This window comes from Chelon labrosus, assembly GCF_963514085.1.
Source record: "Chelon labrosus genome assembly, chromosome: 15".
Lineage (NCBI taxonomy): Eukaryota > Metazoa > Chordata > Actinopteri > Mugiliformes > Mugilidae > Chelon > Chelon labrosus.
The window spans coordinates 23,620,729-23,645,529 of NC_140348.1; the positions used below are offsets into that span (position 1 = coordinate 23,620,729).

The following is a 24,801-nucleotide window of genomic DNA, read 5'->3' on the forward strand; positions in this document are numbered from 1 at the left end:
CGAACGATTGATCCGCTCATGTGTTCATTGACCGACCAATCATTGTGTCAGTGCAGTTGGTGGCGGCTGATTGCACCCGATTGATCACAGCTCTCCTCCCGTCGCTGAAAAACATCCAGCCCCTCCAGCCCTCGGCCCCCCAGCTCATCCCGCTGCGTCTGTCATAAGATCTGCGCACCGAGCGCTGAGATGGGGGCAAATGAGAACCCCATGCTGTCACTTAAGACCATATCAGTGCAACGATGTGTCCTTCCTTCCAACCAGGTGCTGCTGCAGAATCTCGGGACAGATACAACCCTTCAAAGTTGCAGCTCCCTAAGCTCATTACACGTAGACGTGGCCTCGCTGACCACCCTAAATGACATTACCGTAATCCATGTGCCTGCAACTGGCTTCTTATTTGATACACGCCAATTAAGTCTGTGAGAAAGAGAGGAGCATAGGGCGACGGTGGAATATTAACGGACAGCTGCTGCAGGACGCAGCTGTGGTCCAGAGGACAGTAGAGATGTCTTCACTCCTGTGTCCTGTTTAGGCTGATCCCGCAAAGTGACTTGGCATTACATCTCTGCATTATGGGTCACAGGTCAGCACCGAGTGTTTGTAGAAGGGACGGAGGCCGGGGAAGGGACGGGGGTGGGGAGGATGAGAGGTTGCTGAGGGAAGGAGCTGCTTTTTTTTTTTTTTTTTGTGCATCAATAGAAGATAATCTCATGACTGTCGAAGGAGGAAGCGGCTGTTTAAAGGAGCTCTCTATTCCAGCTGCTCTCCTTAGAGGAGAGGTTAAAGCAATCTGTCCCACTTCAAAGACCAAAGACCAAAGACACACACACACACACACAGTCAAGCCTTCTGTCCAACAGATGGATCCACTGTGGTCGACTTAAAACACTAAGGAACCCACGCACACACACAACACCGAGGCATCCCTGACAATGCATATCAAACAAGAGGCAGCTTTCACGAGTCAACAATTGGAAAACAAAACCACTAATGGGAAGTCCACACAAAGTAATGAACATTTAATTAAATTAAACTGGAAAGGGCTGAAAGTAAATTGGAAACACCTTCTCTGGTGACTCTCACTGACTCCATCTATGTAAATATTGCAAAGCAAGTTAATGATGATGAGAACTCCACTACTGCACATGATATCCTGTTTAATTTACCATCGAATGAGCAAGGTTATAATAGTTTTGGATTTTTCATTTTAGTTTAGTTTTATTTCTCTAATTCAGTTAGTTTTAATTAGTATTTAATGTGGGTTTGCTAGTTTTTATTAGTTTTTATATTTCCAAAAATGCTTAGTTTTAGTTTAGTTTTTATTAGTTATAGTTTTTTTCATACTTTGGGTTATTTGTCAGGTGCAGGATTCAAAAAGGTCAGGGTGAGTATTGTATAATAAAATGAGGGTGAGTTAATAATGACTGACTTTTTATTTTTGGGTGAACTACTCCTTTAATCCATTAGCCGCCTTTTGCGAGCTTCTTAAACGGACTTTGAGATTCGTGGAGTTTCTCCCCTTGAGAAGCAAGCCACATATTTTGTCAGTCTGTTTCCACTACAAGACACTTGCTTTTATCTTTCTCGTTGTTGTATTCAAAAAAGTCCCGTACAGGGCTTTGCCGCTTTCTCCCAGCTTTTGCTGCAACCGCCACGGTGCTGCCAGGTGACGTCACGGACCGTGAGGTGCAGTAAGGTGCTGCTGCTGCCAGCTGGCGTAAAACTGCCAGAGCGGAATGAATCGATCATATGAATCCAAACAATTGAGGTTTATAATTAAATTGACAGAAACGAAAACGAAGGGAATTTTATCAATAATTTCAGTTTGTCTTAGTTAGTTTTCTAGTAAGTTATCGTTTTTTTTCTTTAAATTTTCGTTTTTATTTATTTCAGTTAAAGAAGTTGTTTTTTCAGTTTTAGTTTTCGTTATTTCGTTCGTTTTCGTTAACGATAATAACCTTGCTAATGAGCTGTTAACTATATACTTTACGTATATGGTGTAGGGATGCACCGAAAATATTCGTCCGAAAACCGAAAATACACTTTCGGCCCATTTTCGGCTGAAAATTTATCGCCGAAACAACAGGGCCGAAACAACAGGGCCGAAACAGGATGTTCTGATGATGCAAGCAACAACCTCAGCAATTTTCGGAAGATTTTCGGTGCATCCCTAATATGTTGTGTGCATACTTGTAGAGCAGCCAGAAGACAACGGTAAGAACCACAATCTGCCGCCTAAGCAGCTGAAGTTTGCGACTTACCAAGGCCCTCAGCCAATGCACAACTCATCCCACCCCTTCTGGCTTTTATATCCCACCTTCCCTCACCCCAATGACTCACACTACTCACTAAACTGTCATTCCATCGATATAATAATCCATCGAGCGCATTTAGAACCCGGTGATTATACTTCAATTAGGCAGAGAGAGAGGGAGAGAGAGACAGAGCATGGCCGGACAATGAGCTAACTATTCATTCTTCATTACTTGAGGCAGGGGAGGGGGGGGGGGGGACAGGGGCTCCCCTCTGTGTCAGCGGGGGCAGCGGCATTGTCAGAACACGCCATAATTTTCCCCGCTGCCACGCAAAGCGGAGCTGCCAGCCGGAGTTAAGGTGTGCCAGCGGGGCGGCTGGCAGGTTCGGCGCGAGCACTCCCATCGCTTTTATCCCGCTCGCCGCCGTTCATCACGCCCGTCCCCGCGTGCGTGATTGCGACATCTACCCGAACAGGGGGAGAAGGGGGCATCCAGATCAGGCAACAACAAATTCGGGCTCCCGCTCTCCTGCCAGCTACTGCACGGGAGAGCCAGTAAATCAGCTGTGACCCTCCCCACCTCATCCGACTGGACACAAGCCAGAGTTATCCACTCCTCTCTCCCTGTGGCCGGCTAATTTAATGCCTCCAAACACTGTGGATTCATCATTGACACACACACACACACAGCGGGATGGGGATTCAGCATGACGGAGAGAGGTGAGGGTGGACACATTATCACCCGCAAAGTTAGTCAGTGTGTGACCCGCTGGTCAGCAGCTGACCCCAGTAAACCTGGCCTGTGTTTCCCCCTTAAGAGCAAGCGACGCAAACTCTCACCCCTTCCCATGAACTCGTCGAGCCCTGAGAGAGGTGACGTCCGGGGGGCCGGCGGCAGTGTGTGCGTCGTAGGAGGTCTCCCAACCTGCCACGCCCTCGCCGAAATAAAAAAAACAAAAAAAAAAACTCGGAGAGGTAAGAGGGGCGTGCGAGGTAGCGATAATGCGCCCTATTTATCTTGCGCATTATAACATCTGGGAAACTTCTCTAAAAACAATGGCGCGCATTGAGGGCTGCCATTCTTGCTTTACCTCTAGAAACCGGCCAAAAGCATTTGTCCCCTCGGAATGGATAATGGACAGGCCACAAATCATTCAAGACAACAGGACGGAGGGGTGTGTGTGCATGCGAAAGAGAAACCCAATGCATGTGTATGTTTTGTGTGTGTGTGTGTGTGTGTGTGTGTGTGTGTGTTCCCCCCTGGTATTTAACTTCTCTGCTGGCCCATTCTGCAGGGCCCCGCAGGACAAATTGCCCTGCATGGTTGTCTTTGAGAGGCAGTGCAGCGCGCAGAGAAAGGGACAGGGCTGAAACACAGGGAACAGGCCTATAAAAATTCATCACTTTGACCCCTGTGACCTCCCACTACTGGGGGGTTACACACACACACACATGCACGAGCAAAAAGCACCATCTTGCCCACCCACCTAAGCTCACAGCCGGAGCCGGGAGCAATTATGCGGACGTTATCACCGTTTAAAAGTAAAGTTTCAAACTAAGGGAAACGCACAGTAACTTAAACGTCGCAGACAAAGACAGTTTGATCCGCAAGAAATGTCCTAAGCCACCTGATCTCCCTGTTTCTTTCTCTCACACACGCACACAAGCAGCAGACACAATGGCCGTGGAGGAAAAAAAAAAAGAGCTTTCCACACAGGAAAAGGCCACCAGATGCTTCATTGTGACCGTGTCTCTGTGTAAAGTAGCGGCAGTAAAAGGAGGGTGGGCTCTCCTGAGGCATATTAGTCCCAGTAAGAGGAGGACATTGTCTCAGGCCGGGCTCTTGACACATTACTGCCACCTGTACAAAGAAAACCTAATGAGAGATTTAATCTGAAAAACCTCCCCTACCACTTTTAGTCAGCACTTTGAAACCAACCGCGGCAGATGTCCGCAAGGCTGTTTAACGCACCGGCTTCTCTTAACCTCTCAATAAGGCCGGTGCATGCTTAAATTGCTCAATAGCTATTCATTTGAATGTTGTTAGAGGCAGTTGTTATGCCTCCCCGAAAAAAAAAAAAAAAAAAAAGGGGGGAGCTTTGTGATCCGGAGGCCGGCAGCAGCGCGGGCCCATTCACGGTTTCTTTTTAACGCCTCGGACTCCTCAGAGAAAGCATTTATCCCGTTAATGAGAAAACAAATCCACAAGCAGCCGCGAAGCAATCATTGTGGCACATTTAAATATAGCCAACAGCGGTGCTATTGATAGAGCATAAACACTTACTAAGCACCTGAAAACACTGCACTCTCATTTAATTTACCCATTCCACCGTGGCTCTAACTGGGAATCAATTAAAGGAAACAGACAGCGGGGTAATTTGTTGCTGCTGAGTCAATTACAGAATATCCGAGACCCAATCGGTGATTGGTGATTAGTGATGGTCCAATAAGGATGCAGAGTATGTTGAGTTCATTACTCCGGTATTCAATAAAATCAGGTCCAAACAATTAATGAAAATCTAATTTTGCACCCTCTGAAAGGAAAGGTTACACAAGAACGCCTTATAAATACAAAAAAAAAAGACTCTTTCATGCAGTAGAAATAGATTAAAATTCGTTTTGTGAGCATTAAATTTTTTTCTGCAGCTGTATTACGAGACAGGCGTTTTATTTTTGTGCGTCTGTAGCGGCGCGGGGCAGCTCATGGCTCTTTTCGGGCGCGTAGGTGACCGGTTTTCTTTCCTCCAGAGTGCGCTGCGAGGCCCAGATGAGGCACAAAACCCCACCGGCACACAAAGAACATTGATTCATTTGGAGCACCACCCTTTAATTTGTTTGCACCATTTCATCTAAATGATGTGCTTGTCCGCCAGGGTGAGAGAGAGAGAGAGAGGTGTAATTCAGCCTAGCAAAGAGTAGGGGGGGAAAGGGAAGGTACGTGGGGGAGGAGGGGTCCCGATACCCCACCGCAGGGCGCTAGGCAACCATCTAGTGGGTGGGCTTTGTGATACATTTTACCAATTTTTCATGCCCATCCCTCTTGATGTGACCCCACTCAGGGCCCTTTATGCCCCTGACAGCTCCGCGCAGGAAAACATGCTGCCGCTCTGATAGCATGAAATCGGGAACAAAGACCCCCAGGGAGAGGAGAAGGGGGCCACCGAGGCACGCTGTGCTCCGGTCCCGCCTGGCTCTGGACACAAACAGATGTTAGGCCAGCCCCGGCTCTCACTGGCCCCTGAAAGAGGAGGCCCTGTCAGAGAAATGGGCCTGAAATGCATTGTTTTGGGCCTCCTCTAAGACAAAAACCGGAGCCACTCCTTCTGAAAGGGCCCGGCAATATGGCCGTCGCAGATAAATCACACAAGAGGGGCCGAGAGAAAGGGCCCATGAATTCTCAATGTGGCCCTTAATGGGACCTCTTAAATATGATGGGATATTTGTGCGCGGACGTGAACGAGCCCGGTGACTTTTAATGTCAGCGGGCAGAGTTGTTTAAAAGCCGACGGTGCCAACGCCGGGGGTTTACAGCTGTGACACAATGAGCCATTCTGCAGCAACATCACTCTGGAGCTGACAGGAGAGATTCTCGTTGGGAAAGCCGCCGTCCAGAGTTGTTTAAATTACCCCGGCAGCTTCCCCCGAACAACACCGGAACATTTTACCATCGCTCATCCTTTTTTTTTTAAGTTTCCCCCAAGCAAACAATCACCTCCAGTTAAACTGTGTCCCCCGTCTGAATGGGAGCTGTGACCGGCTTGTTGAGCAGGCCCCGAATTCCGCCATTCTCACACAGACTGCTCCTTTGCATATGCATTATCCGCAGCCGCGACGATTAAAACGCCGGAAATAAATAGCTGCGGCGGCGGCGGCGGCGGTGTGCGCCCGTGCATGTTTGCGCACGACCCCCAGAGACGACATGCGTGATCTAGGCAACCGTCCATCCTTCACAGAGAGAGGAAAAACAATTATTGTGCCCTGCTTTACAAAGGCTGAGGACTGCATTAGTCAAAAATAGACTGACATCATACAAGCCGGACACTATGTACCAGGCACAAAGAGATCCCTTATCCTTCACAGTTTATGCCGCATTTCATCTGGACTAAATAATAGCGTCACTGTTAGCTGCCGCTGCGATTTCAAGGCCGGGGTCCATTCTGACTAACAGAACAGACAAAACCATCAATAAAGCCAAAAATAATAAGGACAGAGCTGGAAGCCAAAGTTGATTATTCATGATTTATAGGCATATTACATTTATTAGAAAACAGGGGCGGATTGAATAAAGAAGACATAGATTGAACCGCCCTGAATTCAGAGACAGATCAGATCTAATAACTAAACAGATTTGAAATATTTATATTGTTTGCATAACACTTGCCAACGGCATCGTCGCTGCCGCGGCGCAACAGAAGTCCACAATAAATCTCCATAATTTTAAATTAGCTGTAAATAGTTTAAACTGAGTTAGATAAAAGATTTCACAAAGGTTTTTGTCTGGGGCTCTTCCAGAGATCGCCGTCTCAGAGGGATTTGAATCGTGTCACGGTGGGCCTTTCCTTGTTGCGTTTGAAAAACAGAAAAGAAAAAGAAAAAAGGAAAGGGGGGCTCTGGCTAACATACTGCAGGTAATCTGCTTTACAGAAAACAATTTGATCAAGTGTACTTTCTTAAGAGTGGAGCTCTCTGACAGAGACGGAACGTGACTTTTTCTTTTTGTGTTTCCTTGTTCTTTTAAAAGCCATTTAAATATGACTGGATCTAATTCCAACATATAGATTAATTGTTATTTTTAGGCAAAATTGAATGAACAAATAAATAATTTAAGATTTTCACACGTCAGCCGAATATCTTAGGGTATTAAGCAATGTTTGGTTGCACAAAACAAGCAATTAAAGTTGCCACCTGGGGCTTTGAGGAGTTGTGATATCTATATGTGTTAAAAAAACGCTAATAATCACGAGTTTAACTGATTATTAAAGCTGTTAAATTTAGGAGACATGATTGGATAGCCGGTGTAAGGAGGGAACATAATGGAAAGATTGCAGGCCAATATATAGTAAAATAAATGCTAAATGAGCGAGTAAATGCAGGAACTGGAGAGTATTTAGGAGTATTTTGAAATAAGAATAAGAAGTTTTATAGTTTTTATTGTCATTGTCCAGTAAAAAAAAAAAACATGAAACACAGTTTAGCAGCTCTCTGGTTCAGAAGCAATAAACATAAAATCTATATAAAGTTTTACGATGTTTTGTTTGCTATGCCATTATTATAGACTTTCTGCAGCAAACCAAACAAAATCCAAACAGTTTGGATGTAATCTCCCAAAATACATCTCCAAAACATCAATGACACCAACGACGCAGAGAGCCTTCGCTGTCAAACGTCTGGTTAACAGGATTTAAGTTTGGAGTAAAATGAGACATCTCAGAAAACGGCTCCAGCTGGAGAAGACGGCAGAAGTGAGGGACCGAGGGGTAACTCAGGTTACATCCCTGGCAGGGACCGACCCCAGGGGCCTACAGGGCAACGCGCCCTCCCAGGCCCTGTTAGTGCCAGGCTCTGCGCTCATCCTTGGCTTGGTTTGTCACGCCATCCCACCGTTGGCATGGTGTTCCCAGCTGCCAGTCACAGAGCAACTCCCCCCACCGCCCCCACCCCCACCCCCCTCACCCGTCCCTCTTCCAAGTACACAATGGCAATAGCATGGCTGGCGCCAGGCTCAAACGGCCTGTTGTTAATGAGCAGGACCAACAGAAGCCACTGCTTGTTCTTCATTTGCCAGCGTTTTAATTATATGGACAGCGCTCCCATCAAAGCTGCATCGCTCAAGTTACGCCCTCATAGCTGAACTCCTTTTTCCTCTGTGTCTTCGGCGCTGTATTCATTAGCATCGAAAGCAAACAGAGAAGAGAGAGAGAGGGAGAGAGAGAGAGGGAGAACAGGCGCTGTTGTCTAGAGGGAATTGTCTCGCTCTATATCCAGATGGGTTATCGGTGATATAATGGGTCCTCATTGTGATAGATTGGACTCTTCTAGCCAGATAATACGTCTTTATTGTATTGTAAGGAAATATCACCACAGGCTTCACCTGCGAGGCCATAAACAGGCGTGGGTCAAACAGTAGGCGCTAATAGATCTGTTTTGACTTGCATTCTGCGGTAAATGGCTGCTGTTCACTGCATCAGGACAATTAGGACAGTAATAGGTGGGTTGTCTTTCACAGAAAAGTATATTGATTTAGTAGGCTACCATAAAGCACATAAGAGATTTGGCAATACAGTTTGACTCAACAATAAAATAGTCAAATGCAAAGCTACGGTGCCTCCTCTAAGTATGCAGAGCTAAGCTACGGCACTCACTTTTACTGTAATAAGCTTCCTCTCTAGTCAAAATACAAATGCGTGTATGTCTGCGTCTCCGAGTGGAAATACACATGGGTGTATCTGGGAAGCAGAGGGCAGCCAAGGAGGGTCGCAGTCCCCGGTGTCAGGGGTCCCACAGAACAGAGGCCCAATCAGTGCTGGCCCGCTGGTTAATGGATGGATGGCCCCAAAAATTAATTAGCCTGACTAATGTAGTGTACACTTAATTACGCCGGCCGCCTTTTGATTTATAGCCGGCCAGAAACACACACGCTAGTCAAAGACGGGCTAAGAGGGGGAAAGGATGCGTCGCCTTTTTACCGTCGCAAAAATGTTTATAGAGACTGGGTTCAGCAGCCGGGACGACGGCCATCAGCTACCTGATGAGCTGTTGTCGGCTTCCAACGTGAGCGGACGACGCGTTTAACGTGATTTAAATGTCGTCACGTATAGTATGATTGTGTATTTTTTTTACGGTACGGTGCTTCTAGTACTTGCACATGCATGTTGCAGTAAAAACAAATGTGGCGTTCACGATCAAATCGTCTTATTTTTCAATTGTCTTCAGCCTCAGGGGCGTGTGCATTGTGAAAAATTAATGATCTATCATGCTGATCTGTCATTACAAGGCATTTTGCAGCATTCATTAGAAGTGGTGATAGTCTAGGGCCCCACCTTTAATTTCATGCTGCTCAAGCGAGAGAAAGGACACAGGACAAAGGAAGGAAGATTGATGCCCGGTTGGGAACCTCTGCACTTCCTGCAGACGCCTACAGGGGGTGCAAACCCGAGTCTCTTTCCCTCACTCTATGGGGGAGAGAGAGAGAGAGAGGCCAGCTAGTCTAATGAAATCTGTCCATGTAGCAGCAGATCAGGCCCAATTAAAACAGCCCCACACCATGTCACGGGGACAGTAGATCAAGTCAGCAATTAACCTTCCCGCTGGCCTCTATCAATCCTTAAATTGGAGCAGGCCGGCCAGCGGCGCACATATCTCTGCGGATATTAAATTTACATTCTATTAAGTTTAATTAGGAGGGATTTTAAATATACTAGGAGTCCAGGCACAGAGCCCTGAGCCTGTCATCGACACAGCTGATTCACGGCCACAGGCCACCTCCAGACACACACACACACACACACACACACACACTCTGGGACACACCACGATACGTACACCTTTCACCACGTTCCAAATAAAGCCACGGGACCAAGACTGTGTTTGCAGTAGGTTATGAATGGGTCAACAAGGGGTGGGCGACATGGCCTCCTGACTCAAGACTCTACCTTGGGAGCTGACGCTTCTCAGCAGTGGTTTGAATGGCTCAACACGAGACTTTTAAAAGAGGTTAAAATATCGTGTCGTGTCAAACATGATGAATATCGGCAGTGACAAGTGGTTTGGTCGTGACTAATCTTTAAATCGGTCGTCACCTCGGGCAGGATTTACGACCGATAGTGCCACCTCCAACTGAAACACTGATCACCTCTAGCTACACACACACACACATATATATAGATATATACACATTCCTGCCCCATCACAATGCTTAAAATATCCTTAAGACTGAACTAGAGAAAGGCTTATCAGGTGCCTTAGTGGTAACAGTTTGAGTTTTAGGTTTGAAAAACAGACGGTTGGTTGGAAAAATCAAGACGCCGCAATGGTTATGGTAATGGTTATGTGCTTTCCAGTGTTTCTCATTCGCTCACTGGCGGCAGAGCTATCATGCAAGGTGTGCATCTGCCACCGGGTGCAGCTTCAGGCCCAGCAACTTTATAAGGTGACCAAATAAAGAGGCGGCCCATTGAATCTCCTGTTAAACAAAATTTGCACCGTTCACATCTCAATCCAACTCCGAAATTGCTGAGTTTGGTAATTTTATTAGCAATTTCATGAGAATCGTATGCACGGATCCAGAATAAACAAGCTCTACTGGTTTGGCGCCGACCGACTAAGAAATATCTGTGGAAATTCGATGAAATCCTGAGAGGTTTCAGGTGCAACAAGTTAAGGTCTAAATGAATTGCTGTGCCGGTTCTGCAGCGGCGTGTGCGTCATCTTTTTAGTCCGCCTGATAAAAAGAAATCACACATCGACAAGAGGACTGTGAAGTATTGTGCGTATGATTCCTCGGACAAAATCGACAAAGCCTTCCTTTGTGGTGTCCCGTTTTATCGGCACTGGTGCAAAGCATGATCAAGCCCTAGCATGATCAGACCCATGGGAGAGGAGAGAGGAGGTTGCTGGGGACTGGACCACCTCCAGGCTGCTCAGCCCTAGCATTAGTCTCCACGTGGCTGTGTCTTTTGTCTGCCAGTCAAAGGCCCGCTGAATGGGGGTCAATTGAAACCAATTCCCTCTGTCAGACACAATTAATGGGGTTGCCCGGGCTGGGTAGAAGGGGGGCGGCCGCGGACCTTTGGTTACTGATCCTGCCGCGCAAACATGCCAGGAATTTGCCACCTGGAATTCGCCCTGTGACAATAACAAACCCACTCCCTTTCCGAACCCACCTCCTTTTCTATGCGCACACGGACGCATCCTAAAATACCCCCCTGTCCCATCCACCCTCCCACAAGGCAGGATGGGTGACATGGGAGTGGTTAGTGGTTGTCCACAGTCTAGTCACCCACAATAGACCAGAGACAGAGAAGAAGGGAAGTGGTGTAGCGTGCAGCTGTAGAGAAATGTACTGGAGTATTTTCTGATCCAGTGGTTCTTAAAGTGAGGCCTAAGGAGCCCCCCATGGGTGCTTTAGAGCAGTCCCTGCAGCTGAACAAATCAAAAAGAAGGCAAGTAGTTAAATTTTGTATTCATTTGCATGGCTCCATTTCTTTTGACCGAACGAGGGTAGGGAATAGAGAGAACAGTGAGAAAGCGAGCCGGCCTCTCCGTGTCTGAATCAATCTTTGGGTAAGTATGGACGATCGATCCACCACCGGCCCATCTACAGTTAAGCACTTCAGTAGATGTGCACTAATTGTCCTGCTGACATTAATTGTCATTAAAGGGCTTAAAACGGCCTCCCGGCTGTGAGTTACTCCCCGCGCCAAGGTTGCAACCCATTTGTTTACTGGTGACATCAGAGATCTCTTCTGCCGCTAACACGCGGGTCGCTGTTAAATCAGACAGGTCGACCGCCGCCCGCGCGGGACGGGTTTACACACGAAGCGGGGCGGCCCGTTCAATTACACATTTCACACGGATGACATCACCGGGCTTTTCTGTAGTCCCCCCCCCCATTAAACGGCCGGTGTGCATTTAAGGAACCGTTATTAAGCCGGAGGTAAACATCTAGGTGAGTGTGTGTGGTTTATGCTTTAGCCCGGAGCCCTGACTTCCTGAAGGGGAAGTCTGAAATTGCCCCCCTGCATTGCCGCCACACCCCTTTAAACAGGGGAATCAATCAGACTCATTTGGCCTAACAAATTGGTTTATGTGTGCGTGTTTGTGTGTGTATTCGCCCTCGATGTGAATGTGTAAGTGAATGGGGGCCAAGGTGCATAAGAAAGGAGCCGTGCGGAAGGGGAGAGTCGGCGGAGATGGAGACACGCAGATGTAAGACTAACACATCCCTGGAAAAGGGGTCGCGACCCCCGCTGCACTCAAACAGCATTTCAGAGTGGTAGGGACACGGAGATGGCGGGAGCTTACCCACCACAGAGTAGCAGCAAAAAAACACGAGAAGCATCACATCCGACCGCCTCTTACTGGACGCTTTCCTTTCAGCTCCACGCACCCGCGTTTCCAGCGTTAATAAAATCATTATTAGTGTTGAAAATGCTGTTTTTTTAATGAGAACATCGCCGTGTATTTTGATAACGGCAGCGCCGATAAGATATAACGCGGTCTATTCGCTGATACGATATCAGTGTGGCAACCTAAATGTGTCCCAGGTGACATTTAATTGCAGCGGCCGACTTCTGAATGGCCTCAGTGTTTGCACATCTGCTGTTGTGGATTCTGTACTTGTATTTATTATCTCCAAAGCAACGCACGTTCACATGACCCGGGGCGGCTTAATGTGACCCAATTACAGCGCCGAAATCAAATGTACTGCGCAAACTTTGAGGCAATTAATCAATGCCCCCGATAGATTTTCTGAGTGAAAACATGTGATGCCCATCCCACTCAGAGGAGACGGCGATCTGCTTGCTCCCCTTGTGGCCGAACGACGACTAAGCTACAAAAGAAGGCTTCTCCTGGTGTGGCACACAGAGTCAAGTCCTTCCTAAGTCATTTGAGCATTTGAGCCCTCCATTCATAAAGCCTTCCCTCCTCTTCCCTCTCCCCTGAATGGGGCTCCGGTTGAAATGAACAATGCCCACACCTTGAACAGGCCCACTGATTCGAGGACCATTGTGCCGGGGAGGAGGGAGAGGATAGACCAACAAGTGTCTCTCCCACTCTGTTATCATAGGACATCACTGTCTGCAGTAGCCTTTTATGACTACTAACCCCCTCACCCCCCACCCCACACACACAAACACAATCTCCTTGTGGAGAATGCCCAATGACTGCACTACCTTAGCTCTCACTGGCTTCATTTGCACCAAAAAAAAGAGGGGGAAGGAGGAAGAAAGAGGGGAGGGAGCAGGAGAGGAAGGCAGAGAGAAAGAGGGATGAATGGCGCTATAACATAACAATGCACTTGGAGGCTCAGTTGGCAAACACAGCTGGGGCAGCCACAGTGAAGCGTTTAATGAGTCATAACTCTAAAGAGACAGTGGGCTACTAAAACCACTTTTACTATATTGCAGTTGCTCTCATATACTGTATATACAAGCACATACTCACTTTATATTATCATGAATTAGACGGCACTTAACCACATATGCACATCGTATACGGCCTTGCTTTTATTTCCCCAATAACACACAAATGATCTGTACAATTAGACTGGAATTATCAATTTTTTTTTTTAACACAAAAACACTCACCTCAATAACCTGCTTCGCGTCCAACCTGAAGTTAAAGTCCCCGAAGATAAAATATGGCAACTTCTCAAACCTCTGGTCCGTGATCCTGCAAAAACATTACAAGCCACATTAATGCAGAGTTAGCGGCAGGAAAAAAAACGCCATTTTGACGGTCGTCGTCATCATTAGCTGTCAGGGAGTCTTCAAGCTGCCATCTGACAGTTCCCCCCTGACCTCGGGGTATTTAGTTGACGAGGGCCACAGCACCACCTTGTGGTCTCAACACTTTGTTTGGAAAGGGTTTCACCTTGAAGGAGCAAGGACGCTGATTATTTTTTATTTTTTTTAAAAAAAAGCTTTTTAAATGCATTTTTTGTAATCTGACACAATGTTTGTCTTTGCATTAGCTCAAGGGTATTCATGATTTATCACACAGCAGACGGGATATGGATGGAAGAATGAGGAAAATACAGAAAACTTTAGAAACGTGTGATGTGGAATTCACATAATTTATTATTTTAACGAGGACTTTTCTGGGCTTCCAGGTGAGGAGGGTATAAGTAATGAAAACAAATGCACATAGTGAGTGATTTAAAACCCATGCAGGTATATATGTATTTGTTCAAACCGACCAGCCACAACATTATGACCACTGACAGAGGAGAAGTGAATAACATCGACCATCTTGTGATAATTCAGTGTTCTGCTGGGAAACATTTGGACCTGGCATTCATTCATTCATGTGGATGTTACTCAGACATGTAGCACCCACCTAGACCAGACCAGACCAGGTACCCCGCCCCCCCCAAAAAAAAAACAGAAATGACACAAAAACAACTCAAAACAACTTTAGGAACAACTCAAAAACTAAGAAGAACACCACATGTTGTTGACCTGGCCTCCAAATTCACTAGATCCCAAACTGATCAAGTATCTGTGGGATAATCCACATAGGCCCCTCCCCTCAAAGACCCCCACTAACAACATTGTGTTGCCAGACACCAGAGGACACCCTTAGAAGGCCCATGTCCATTCTCTGATGAGTCACAACTGTTTCGGAGGCCACAACGGAGACCTACAGAGTATTAGGAAGGTGGTCATAATGTTATGCCTTTTCGGTGTTACTTAGGCATGTTACTTAGGCATGTAGCACCCACCTAGACCAGGCCAGGTACCCCCCACCCTACAGAAATGACACAAAAATAACTCAAAACAACTTTAGGAACAACTCAAAAACTAAGAAGAACACCACATGTTGTTGACCTGGCCTCCAAATTCACTAGATCCCAAACTGATCAAGTATCTGTGGGATGATCCACAGAGGCCCCTCCCCTCAAAGGCCCCCCCACTAACAACATTCTGTTGCCAAACACCACAGGACACCCTCAGAAGGCCCATGTCCATTCTCTGATGAGTCACAAATGTTTCGGAGGCCACAACGGAGACCTACACAGTATTAGGAAGGTGGTCATAATGTTATGCCTGATCGGTGTCCTGACATAAAAACAGGTCATACCTTCACAAAATTAAGTTTACCTCGTCTTGTTTGCGGTGCGCCTCTGAATCCGTGCTAGCGGTCGGGGTAAACACGCTCTCGGTTCAAACTGTTAATTCTCAGCTGACACCACAATTAAATTAATAAATCTCCATCATTTCCTTTGATTATCTGCTTTGATGGCAAAGGAAATTCACTTTGCCGAACTGATCAAAGGGAGAGCGAGCCAGCTCCGAGCCTTTTTCCTTCAGAGAGGGCTGGTTTAGGGCCAGATCTATTTCTGATTTGGTGCTACGCTGTGACCTGTCCGGACCTCTCTGATCATCAGGAAAACAAGTCTGCAGATATTAAAACTAAAACACAGAGAAGCAGCATTTAGTTTTTATTTGTCACATGTCTGAAACAAACTCCTGGCAAACATGAGGCCTGGTCCAACTTTAATCCGTCTTATTCTATTTTGGCTGATTTTTAATCTTATATTTCATTTTACACTTGTTAAAAGTCTACGTGTCTTTTCATGCCGTCTTGTTTTAACTTCTCCCCGTCTCATCTTAAGCACTTTGTATTGAATTGTGTTGAAATAAACTTGTTGGCTCTGTACCCAGACGGTTTATGGATTCAGTTGATACTAAGAAACTAAGTTGAGCTGCTTCCATTCATTCAAGCTGCATAACGGGCTGTCACATGCCGTGCTAATATTTTAATGTGCTAAATACACTACATTTTTAGCATAAGAGGATTCATAGACTGTAGAATTTATCTGACATGGACTACTTCCAAATCTTCACAACTTCACCACAGCACCACTATCCCTGGGCTTCAAAAAAAAAAAAAAAGAAATGCACCTAAGCGACATATAATTAACTCCTATGCTTCATCACCTACTTAAAAAGTGGCCCCTCTACAGAGCAAGGGGAAGGAAATTAAGGTGGTTGTAGTGCAGGCTCTTGTGTAATTAATGATTCAAGATGCTTGGCTCACTATCTCCACTAATCGTGCGGATAAATCTCAGCGTGGACTTCCCAGGCACAGATAACAATATATTTATGAGGCTGTAAAGAGAGAGAGGGAGGCTTGTCTTAGTGGTGGGTCTCTCAGTCTGGCCGGCTGTCGTAAAGCACGGCCACTTCTTCTCTATGAGGCCAAGTTGACAGGAGTAAGGAGGTGGGGGACCCAGATAATACTGCAGACTACACCGATCAGCCATAACATTGTGACCCCTGACAGGAGAAGTGAATAACATTGACCATCTTGTGACAATACAATGATCTGCTGGGAAACTTCTGGACCTGGCATTCATTGGTGTGGATGTTACATAGACATGTAGCACCCACCTAGACCAGACCAGATAACCCCACCCCATAGCAATGACACTCCTTGATGGAAGCAAACACAAAAACACTTTAATATTAAATAATTAAAAAAAAACATGAAGAACAGCACAAGGTGTTGACCTGGCCTCCAAATTCACTAGATCCCAAACTGATCAAGTATCTGTGGGATGATCCACAGAGGCCCCACTAACAACATCCTGTTGCCAGACACCACAGGAAACACCTTGGAAGGCCCATGTCCATTCTCTGATGAGTCACAACTGTTTTGGAGGCACAAGGGAGGTCATAATGTTATGGCTGATCGGTGTACAGCAACAAAATGAAGCCAACTCCACAAAAAGTTGGGTTGGCTTCATCTTTTTACACTGCGACAATGACATGGTGCAGAGTCAATCAATTATATGTGTATATATTTGATTCTCTTGGGTTCATCAAGAGACAATTTATTGAAGCCATATAAATGAAACTGATAATTGAAACTGAAAACTTTTCAATGCATCTGACAGCTGATTAGCCAGTTTATAACATTTGAACAGCTAAAGACAACATCCCTTCATATCAGTAAATAAAGTCTCTGTTTTGTCCTGGGAGCCGTTATCATCTGGACACCATAAATCACATGTAACCGTCTACCTGTCTACTACATTATCAAACGGTTTCAGTTACCGCAGAGCATGTGCGCAGCATCTCATTGACAAACTCCAACTGGGATTGACATCATTAAGGATCTAACATCCTGGTGCTAAGAGGCTCAGTTGTATTCAAGGAGGGTTAGTGTTCAGTTTATCCCGTGGGTCCGAATGGAGGGCAGTAAAATGGTTGAACGCAGGTGTCAATGCAGCTACAGGCGTGGGAACTTGTTCTTTGTGCTAAAAGAGACTTTAGTCTCAGTACTTATCGGAATGTAAGTCTGGTAACACGCCATTAAGATTTGATTATGGGGCGTTCTTAAGGATTCAAGGAGTTTTATTGTCATTACATATACATGTTGGTACATGAGGTGGAACGAAATTAGTTACCTTGGTCCCGGTGCAAGCCAAAGCAGAAACAGGGAAACCAATACAGGGAAAAAATACCTCCTGATGCAATTGGATTAGGGGTGCAACAACTAGTCGACATATTCGACTACTAAATTAGTCTATGACTAGTTGTTAGTGACATCGTGTGTGTGCATCACACTAAACAATTTTTGAATTAGCACTACCTGATTTTTCCCAATTTGATGGACTGACAGCACATGTGCACGGGTGACCAGGAACAGAATAAGAAGCCGCGACATGGGAGCAGGTGGAGCGACACTAATGCAAAACAAAAGGTCCAAAGTGTGGGAACATTTCACACTCGAAACAATCAAGAAAACTCTAAAAATTCAAGACTTATAAGACGAGCCTCACGCACCATGGGGCCACCTTAGCTATGCAACAACATTCGGAAAGGATTTTGGAATATTCAGAGGCACCTCAGTAAAATAGCTCCCATGCTAGTATCTAGCCTATTACTGTATGTGGACACAGAGCAACAACTGTCTTTATTTGTGTGAAGGATTGTGACAGTTTAAAGCGTAATGTAGTCATTTTGTCTGACAATTAAAGGGAAGAATGTTCATTTTATCACTGCTGCTACTTAAATAAATGTAATAAGAGCCATTGTTCTTTTTTTTAATGTAATTAATAATCTGACTTGTCGACTAGTCGTTAAAGTAGTCGATTATCAAATAGTCATTAGTTACAGCCCTAAATTTGATAGTCCTCCAGCCAATCATAGACATTTTGCTATAGACGAATTCAACTCCATGGCGCTTAGAGCTCAGATGAAGCATATGACTATGTCACTGTTACTCTTCTATCAGTGCATAAGGCACGGCCAAATGATTTGACTGACCCGGGAGATCTTTGCAGAATCCTAACGGTGCGATTCCAAACACACAAAAAAATGTGGCTGGGAGAAGTTCGTCTGACTGGACGCCTCAGAGAAGGCAGGTGAGGAGCCAAGAGGGTTGTAGAGCGTGTTTTTTTTGTCCTTGATGTCAGTGAATGCACCATGTGAGAGACGGAAGTTACGGTACAGCTGAGAGCCACATATTCAAAGTGTCAGACTGGTGTTGGTGTGGGCTATGGCCAACACGATCAAGCTTCAATAAACTTGCAGAAAAGCCTCCTTTTCTTAGCTAACTTTGTGTGAAACATTACAATATGTATTCAGGTTAAGAATATAGAGTTCATTGTTGCAAAGCATTACTTTCTACTGTGTTTTTATTAGTGATGTCATCTGCGACTGGTCGTGCAACACCTACTGACTTTCAACCTATACTACATCGATTGCTGTGAGTGAAAATTATAAGTAGGAGTAATCCAAACATGTGCAAATCAGACAATGACTCAATCAATTAAGTGATGAACAGGAAAGAATAAATGAGAGTGAGGCAGTCACCCTTAAAAAAAGAATGGATGAAGTGAGAGTGGAGGATAAGGAGTAGGAGAGTGTATGTGTGTTCCTCTAGAGCCTGAGGTCTTTCTCCCACTAACAGCCATGTCTAATACCCGCAGCCTGGTGGTTTTGTCTGCAGCTCCAAGGTATCAGCCACAGGTCAGAAGGTAACACTCTGTTTACACGATCATTTCCTAAAGCACTCATGCTGACCCGCTGGTGTGAAAGTTGACTTTTTTCTTGGCCTTTGTGGGGGGGACGAAGAATTGCAACATTAGCTACAGCTACTGGGCGTGAAAGGGACCTGAAGGTGGGGGGTCCCAAGCTTGAGAGAGGGGGGCACCCCCACCCTCGCTGACCCTCGCCCTTGGCGGGGGCCCCCATTAGCCTCGTCATCACAGTTCATTCAGGCAAACTGTAACAGTGTCGGTGACATTCTCCCACAAAGACACACTCCTTTACACAGTCTATAAACATGCTTTCTCCCGGCCAATTCATCGCGCAGTGACACCCCTGAAAGAGCCTCTTCACAAGGGACGTTCTCACTGAGGTTTGGGCTGGGGCCTTCGTCAGGCCTTCCTTGGGGCCACACAAAGACAGGGGTCAGACGCTAATTTATAACACGGCCCGGGACTCTGCTCCCAGGCTTCGTAAACCATCAGCACAAAGCAGCCAATGCACATTCTCTCTTTCTGATTTGACTCCTCTCTCACAAAAACAAACGTCACAGGAGGTGAACAATCATGCAGAAATATTCAAGCGACAAAAACAAAATCAGAGTCTCGGTCTCACAGACAACATCTATACCACGATAACACTAAAGCTACTCAGAAATCTGAAACAGCCTCACCCGCTTGCTAGCTCCTCGTCAGATTATTCGCCATGATTGACAGCCAAACTGAGCCATAATAGACAGTCTATATGGGATTATGAGGGTGAAACTGGGGGCCATGTCACGATTATATTGACAAGATGACTTACCATAAGTTGACCAGTCAGATTCAACTTTGAACACAATAGCTGGGCTGAGCACAGTCATCCATTGAAAGTAAATGTTGAGAATTCGGGAGAATGTTAACATTGTGAAGAATGTGCTGGTGACGTCTCTCTGAATGGTCCAAGGGTGGCCCCTGACAGGACCTTTGACACCGCAGGACAGCCTTACCCTCGTCCCCCTGCGAGCACCTCATCTCCTTAGTAACGCACACCCCGGCAAGAAAACCATGCAGGAAAGATATGGTGTTTGGGGGGGGCAGTTTGCAAGCGGTCACACAGAGGTTAGGGAATAGCACGTACTCAAGAGGAGGAAGGCACCTGTGAACAAAGGTGGAGATTGAAGGAACAGAAACTGTCAATAAGGTGTGTTTGTTAAGTGTTTCTCCACAGTATCTTGTCTAAAATTTAAAATTGTGATAAAATTAATGATTTTATAGAAGGGAATTTTACACGATCTGTACTCAAGACTAGAAAACCTGCTGGGCCCCAGAACCCGAGACTTCCAGGGCACGTACAAGTCCCAGTTTTTCTTTACTGTAGGACAGTATCAGTTGACGACTATCTTTGAGATGGGTTCTCTGTCTAAATCCACACTACACATAATTTTAAATGCGTCTGTGTTTTCTTTTTGTTCTTTTTTTTTTACCAAATAGGAGCAACACACCAATCAGGCGTTACATTATGACCACCTTCCTAATATTGTGTAGGTCTTCCTTGTGCCTCCAAAACAGTTGTGACTCATCAGAGAATGGACATGGGCCTTCTGAGGGTGTCCTGTAGTGTCTGGCAACAGAATGTTGTCAGTGGGGGGACCTTTGGGTCCTATGGGTTGAGGGGAGGGGCCTCTGTGGATCATCCCACAGATACTTGATCAGTTTGGGATCTAGTGAATTTGGAGGCCAGGTCAACGCCTTGTGCTGTTCTTCATGTTTTTTTGAGTTGTTCCTAAAGCGTTTTTGTGTGTCTCCTCCTGCTGGGGACGGCTGCTGCCATCAAGGAGTGTCATTGCTACGGGGTGGGGGTGTCTGGTCTGGTCTAGGTGGGTGGTACATGAGTAACATGCACACCAATGAATGCCAGGTCCAAAAGTTTCCCAGCAGAACATTGAATTTTCACAAGATGGTCAATGTTATTTACTTCTCCTGTCAGTGGTTTTAATGTTATGGCTGATTGGTGTATATCATGCCATTCATAGGACATAATGGCTCAATAACAAAATGTCCAAATGAACATTGTCTTAGATGTTAAAGGTTTTCTTATTTTAATAAAAATGTGGATGAACATTTATCACAAACTTATTTGTATCAATCATGTGTCGTCATAGCATCGTGTTCAGTTTTAAGACTTTCAGTTTAAGGTGTCGGTTTCCGTTAAGGAAGTAGTTATCGTCATGGTTATTCTCCAATGTGTATGTGTGTGTGTGAATAAACAGGTCCATGAGCGGAGAGACACTGGGGAAGATTAACCTCTGCTCCTGCAGGCCCCCCAGCGTGACAAGGCAGAGTAGCACACTGCTCACAAACACACACATGAAAACAGTAGCCTTGTGACAGTGGTGCATATGTGCATACACACTGAAGAAGTATCTGCTGGCCATTTAGATAAAAGACACAAGGAAGCTGCATAGAAAAGACACACACACACACACACTCACACAAACACAAACTCTCCTCTTTAATAAATTCATTCCAGCTTCATGGAGGATCTCCCTGCGATTATCCAGTCCTCCCTCTTGCAGCTCAACATGTCTATTGGCTGGACTCGGCCTTTCTCTGCTCCTTTAGCCCGTTGTTCTGGGAAAAGCCTAAAGGGAAACATTTAGATTGGAGGGCTCTTTGAGACGCTCTGACAGTTGACTGATGACCCTCCATAAAATGACAAAGCGTCGCTGTGTGGTGGCCAGTGCGGCCCACTGCTTCCCCATGGGAAACTAATTGCTTTGAATTGTTAACGGCAACATTATTTTTCTGCCAATCACGGCTTTTCAATGCCCCGAAAATGAGCATGAAACAAGTCCTTTCAGCGAACAAAACAGTTAAATGTCCCCAATGTTGATCAAATTAACTTCAGCAGTGTGACAATGGACTATATTTGTGTGAAAATAATGGCGCGCCACAAAGGGGGCCTTTATGCCAGGATTTCACAGTTGTAATGTAAAACTGTTCTCCCCTGAACCGGACCAGCCACTCTGAATGGGGGCTGGAAAAAGAAACAAACTCCAATACACAAAAGGGATTTTTTTTTTTAAGGAAGAGGGGGAAAAAACTGTTGGTTTTATCTCATGCTATCATTTTCCATCCACTAGAGACGCCAGGGCTTCCAGCATCATGATCATTACATCAGCAGTCTTGTGCGGAAATAGGCTAACAAGCTGCATCTCTGTTTTACAGTGTAAACGCATTTTTTTCTTTATAGCCTGTTTCCTTTTTCCTTAAGTTGAGGAAGGAAAACTGATTTCTTTTCACATTCTACGCACACACAACTATTAAACCTCGACATAATTATAAAACAATGATCCCCCGACATCAATGGACTTCAGTCTGCAGTGTAAATACCGCTAGAAGCAGCCCAGACAGCATATGTGCACTTTCAAAGGACAAGAAAACAAGCAAGGGATGCATTTCATGCAGAGCTTTGCCTTTCTCTCAAGGAAGTGGTCCACACATGAGGCTATAGAGCAGTGCTTTTTTGATGTGACTCAATAGTGAGGTCTGGCCGGCTAAACGCTGTTGCTTCTCAGCATTGTTCCCCTGAGGCCTTGAAGCACTTTGGAGATAAACACTGTTTAGCAGTTAAAAGGGCCACAGAGGAAAAGGCTTATCAGATGTGTTCTCAATGGGCTGTAAGCTGCCTTATTAGGCCTGGGCCCCAGATAAGGTGGAGGCTGAAGTTTGATGCACGGCAGCAGCAGAGCTCTTGTCCCCAGCACTGCCATGTGATCACGCTCCTGTGCCGACTGCCTCACGGATCTCAGCTGGTGGTGTGTTCAGCAGCCCCCCACAACCAACCCACCTCCCCGCCTCTCCCATCCAGCAATGAGAGATTAGAGCTCAGAGAAGGAGAGAGAGGGAGAGAGGAGAGGGAGAAGAGGGAAGGAGGGGGAGTTTGGCTTTAGATATTCCCCTTGTCCCCTTTCCTGCTCTGCTTCTGGGGGTAGGAGTCAGAGTTAGGACAATAGCCAAAAAGATGGTTCCCAACCAGCCGCTGAATGGGAACACTGTTGGTGGTAGCGCTTCATTCAAAGCCTGGCCCGGGCACATTGTCCTCCCAGATCGGCAGAGGAGAATGGAGTTTGCTGGTGGCTGCCAAAAGGTTAGCAGCCTCTGTGAAAGGACCGACCCATTATTCACTGCCCTTTACAGAGCCCAAGCACCCTTTGTGCTCCTCCTCCCTTCCCTCTGCACCGCCAGCTTTTTCTCACTCCGGTGCTCCGGATCTGCGCCCGACGGCTTCCCCCAAAGTGAGCGAGTGAGGCGCGATGCCCCCACCATCCCACCCCTGTACCCTAGCGAGGAATACCAGGGTAGCGGGGACGTATAACGACCTCCTCGCCACCTTGCCTCACACTCCACACCCCCCCTCGTCCCCACCCCTGTCAAAAAAAACCTTTAAATGATATGGTCCAGAAGTAACAACGAGGTTACCGTCCGCCACACAAGGGGATTTGGAAGGAGGGAGCGTGGAAACTGCCACTCAGCCAACACGATTTCTATTCAATACCCTCAACCACCCCAGTAAAACTCTGAGGCTCTGCTGTTTAGGTGTATTTACAGGGGAGGGGGCGCTTTAGAAACAAATCAACGGAAAAAGCGTAATGAAAGCAAGGGAAATACAATAAAGATACTTACACGCATACAACAACAGAGGTCCTTTTGAAACTTCATCATGTCAGTAAATCCAGGTAAGTTACAGTGTAATAAAAAAATGCAAAAAGCAGCTATATTCTTAAAACACACTCAATTCCCTGTACATTAAAGCTAGACCCTTCTTTTAATCAAATCAAGAACGGAGTAAAGGTAAAATATGACCTCGTAGAGAGTAGTTTAAAAGGCGCCTCATAATTCAGGCACATCAGAGAGCCTGGTGTTAATGTATGCCCCTACCCCCGTATATACAGTATGTATGTAGTTATTCAAAGTGGAGGTGGTGGGAAGCGACGCCACGCATTCTTATGTCATCTGAATGGGGAGGTCACCTACTGCGACGCCGGCGCTGGGCTTTTATTCTGTGTTAGCATGGCCAGGTAGGGAGAAGGGGCTGCACTGTGCACTCTATCATCCTGCTCTGCTGCAAATGGATATCCCATAAATCACATTAGCGTGGCCTATGAATGGATAGTATGGCCTGTTTGTGTAGAGGCTGGCTTTGCTTAGCCTACGGGGGAAGAAACATTTACTATTACTGTTAAGATTCCTAGACTATCACCAGTATAATTAACTTGAATTACTGCCTTGCACTCGTGTGCCTCTGCCAAGCAGTGAACTTCCAGTTGTGATAAAATATCCTCTGGTTTGGACTAACATAATATACTGTATGTAGACTTTGTTCCTGAGATATTGACCGCATTCACAAGAATGGGTTGGACATGAAGACACAGTGACCTTTGACCACCAAAATCGAATCAGTTCATCCTCGAGTTCAAGCTAACGTTTGTGCCAAATTTAAAGAAATTCCATCATGATGCTCTTGAGATACTGCAATCACAATAATAGGGTGGACATACAGTAAAGATACATAGATGCATGGATGGACCCAAGTCAAAAGAAGATGACAACCTTTACAAGCTTGCTCCTTTTGGGAGTCTTATTGTACAAATTGCATGGCAATGTGTCTGTTTGATTGCAAAATATCTAGTATACAATTGGAACAGGAGGAAAAGTTGGGAATGGGTCAACCAAACCTTCTGTGGACAATGAAAATCTACCACAAATTGAATTGTATCAATACTTTTTTGATGATCTGGACGGCACTGGACAGACCAAAAGCCCAACTGGTCAACTAATA

At 45.8% G+C, this 24,801-nt stretch overlaps 1 protein-coding gene across 1 annotated transcript in view; it reads right to left on the bottom strand.

Moving 5' to 3' along the window:
• The window catches only part of inpp5a (inositol polyphosphate-5-phosphatase A), a 147,849-nt gene that overhangs the window by 25,159 nt on the left and 97,889 nt on the right, over positions 1 to 24,801 (bottom strand). Inside the window, exon 9 of the mRNA XM_084562292.1 lies at positions 13,567 to 13,651. Coding sequence (XP_084418418.1) covers positions 13,567 to 13,651 — 85 coding nt within the window. The remainder of the gene's footprint in view (positions 1 to 13,566; positions 13,652 to 24,801) is intronic.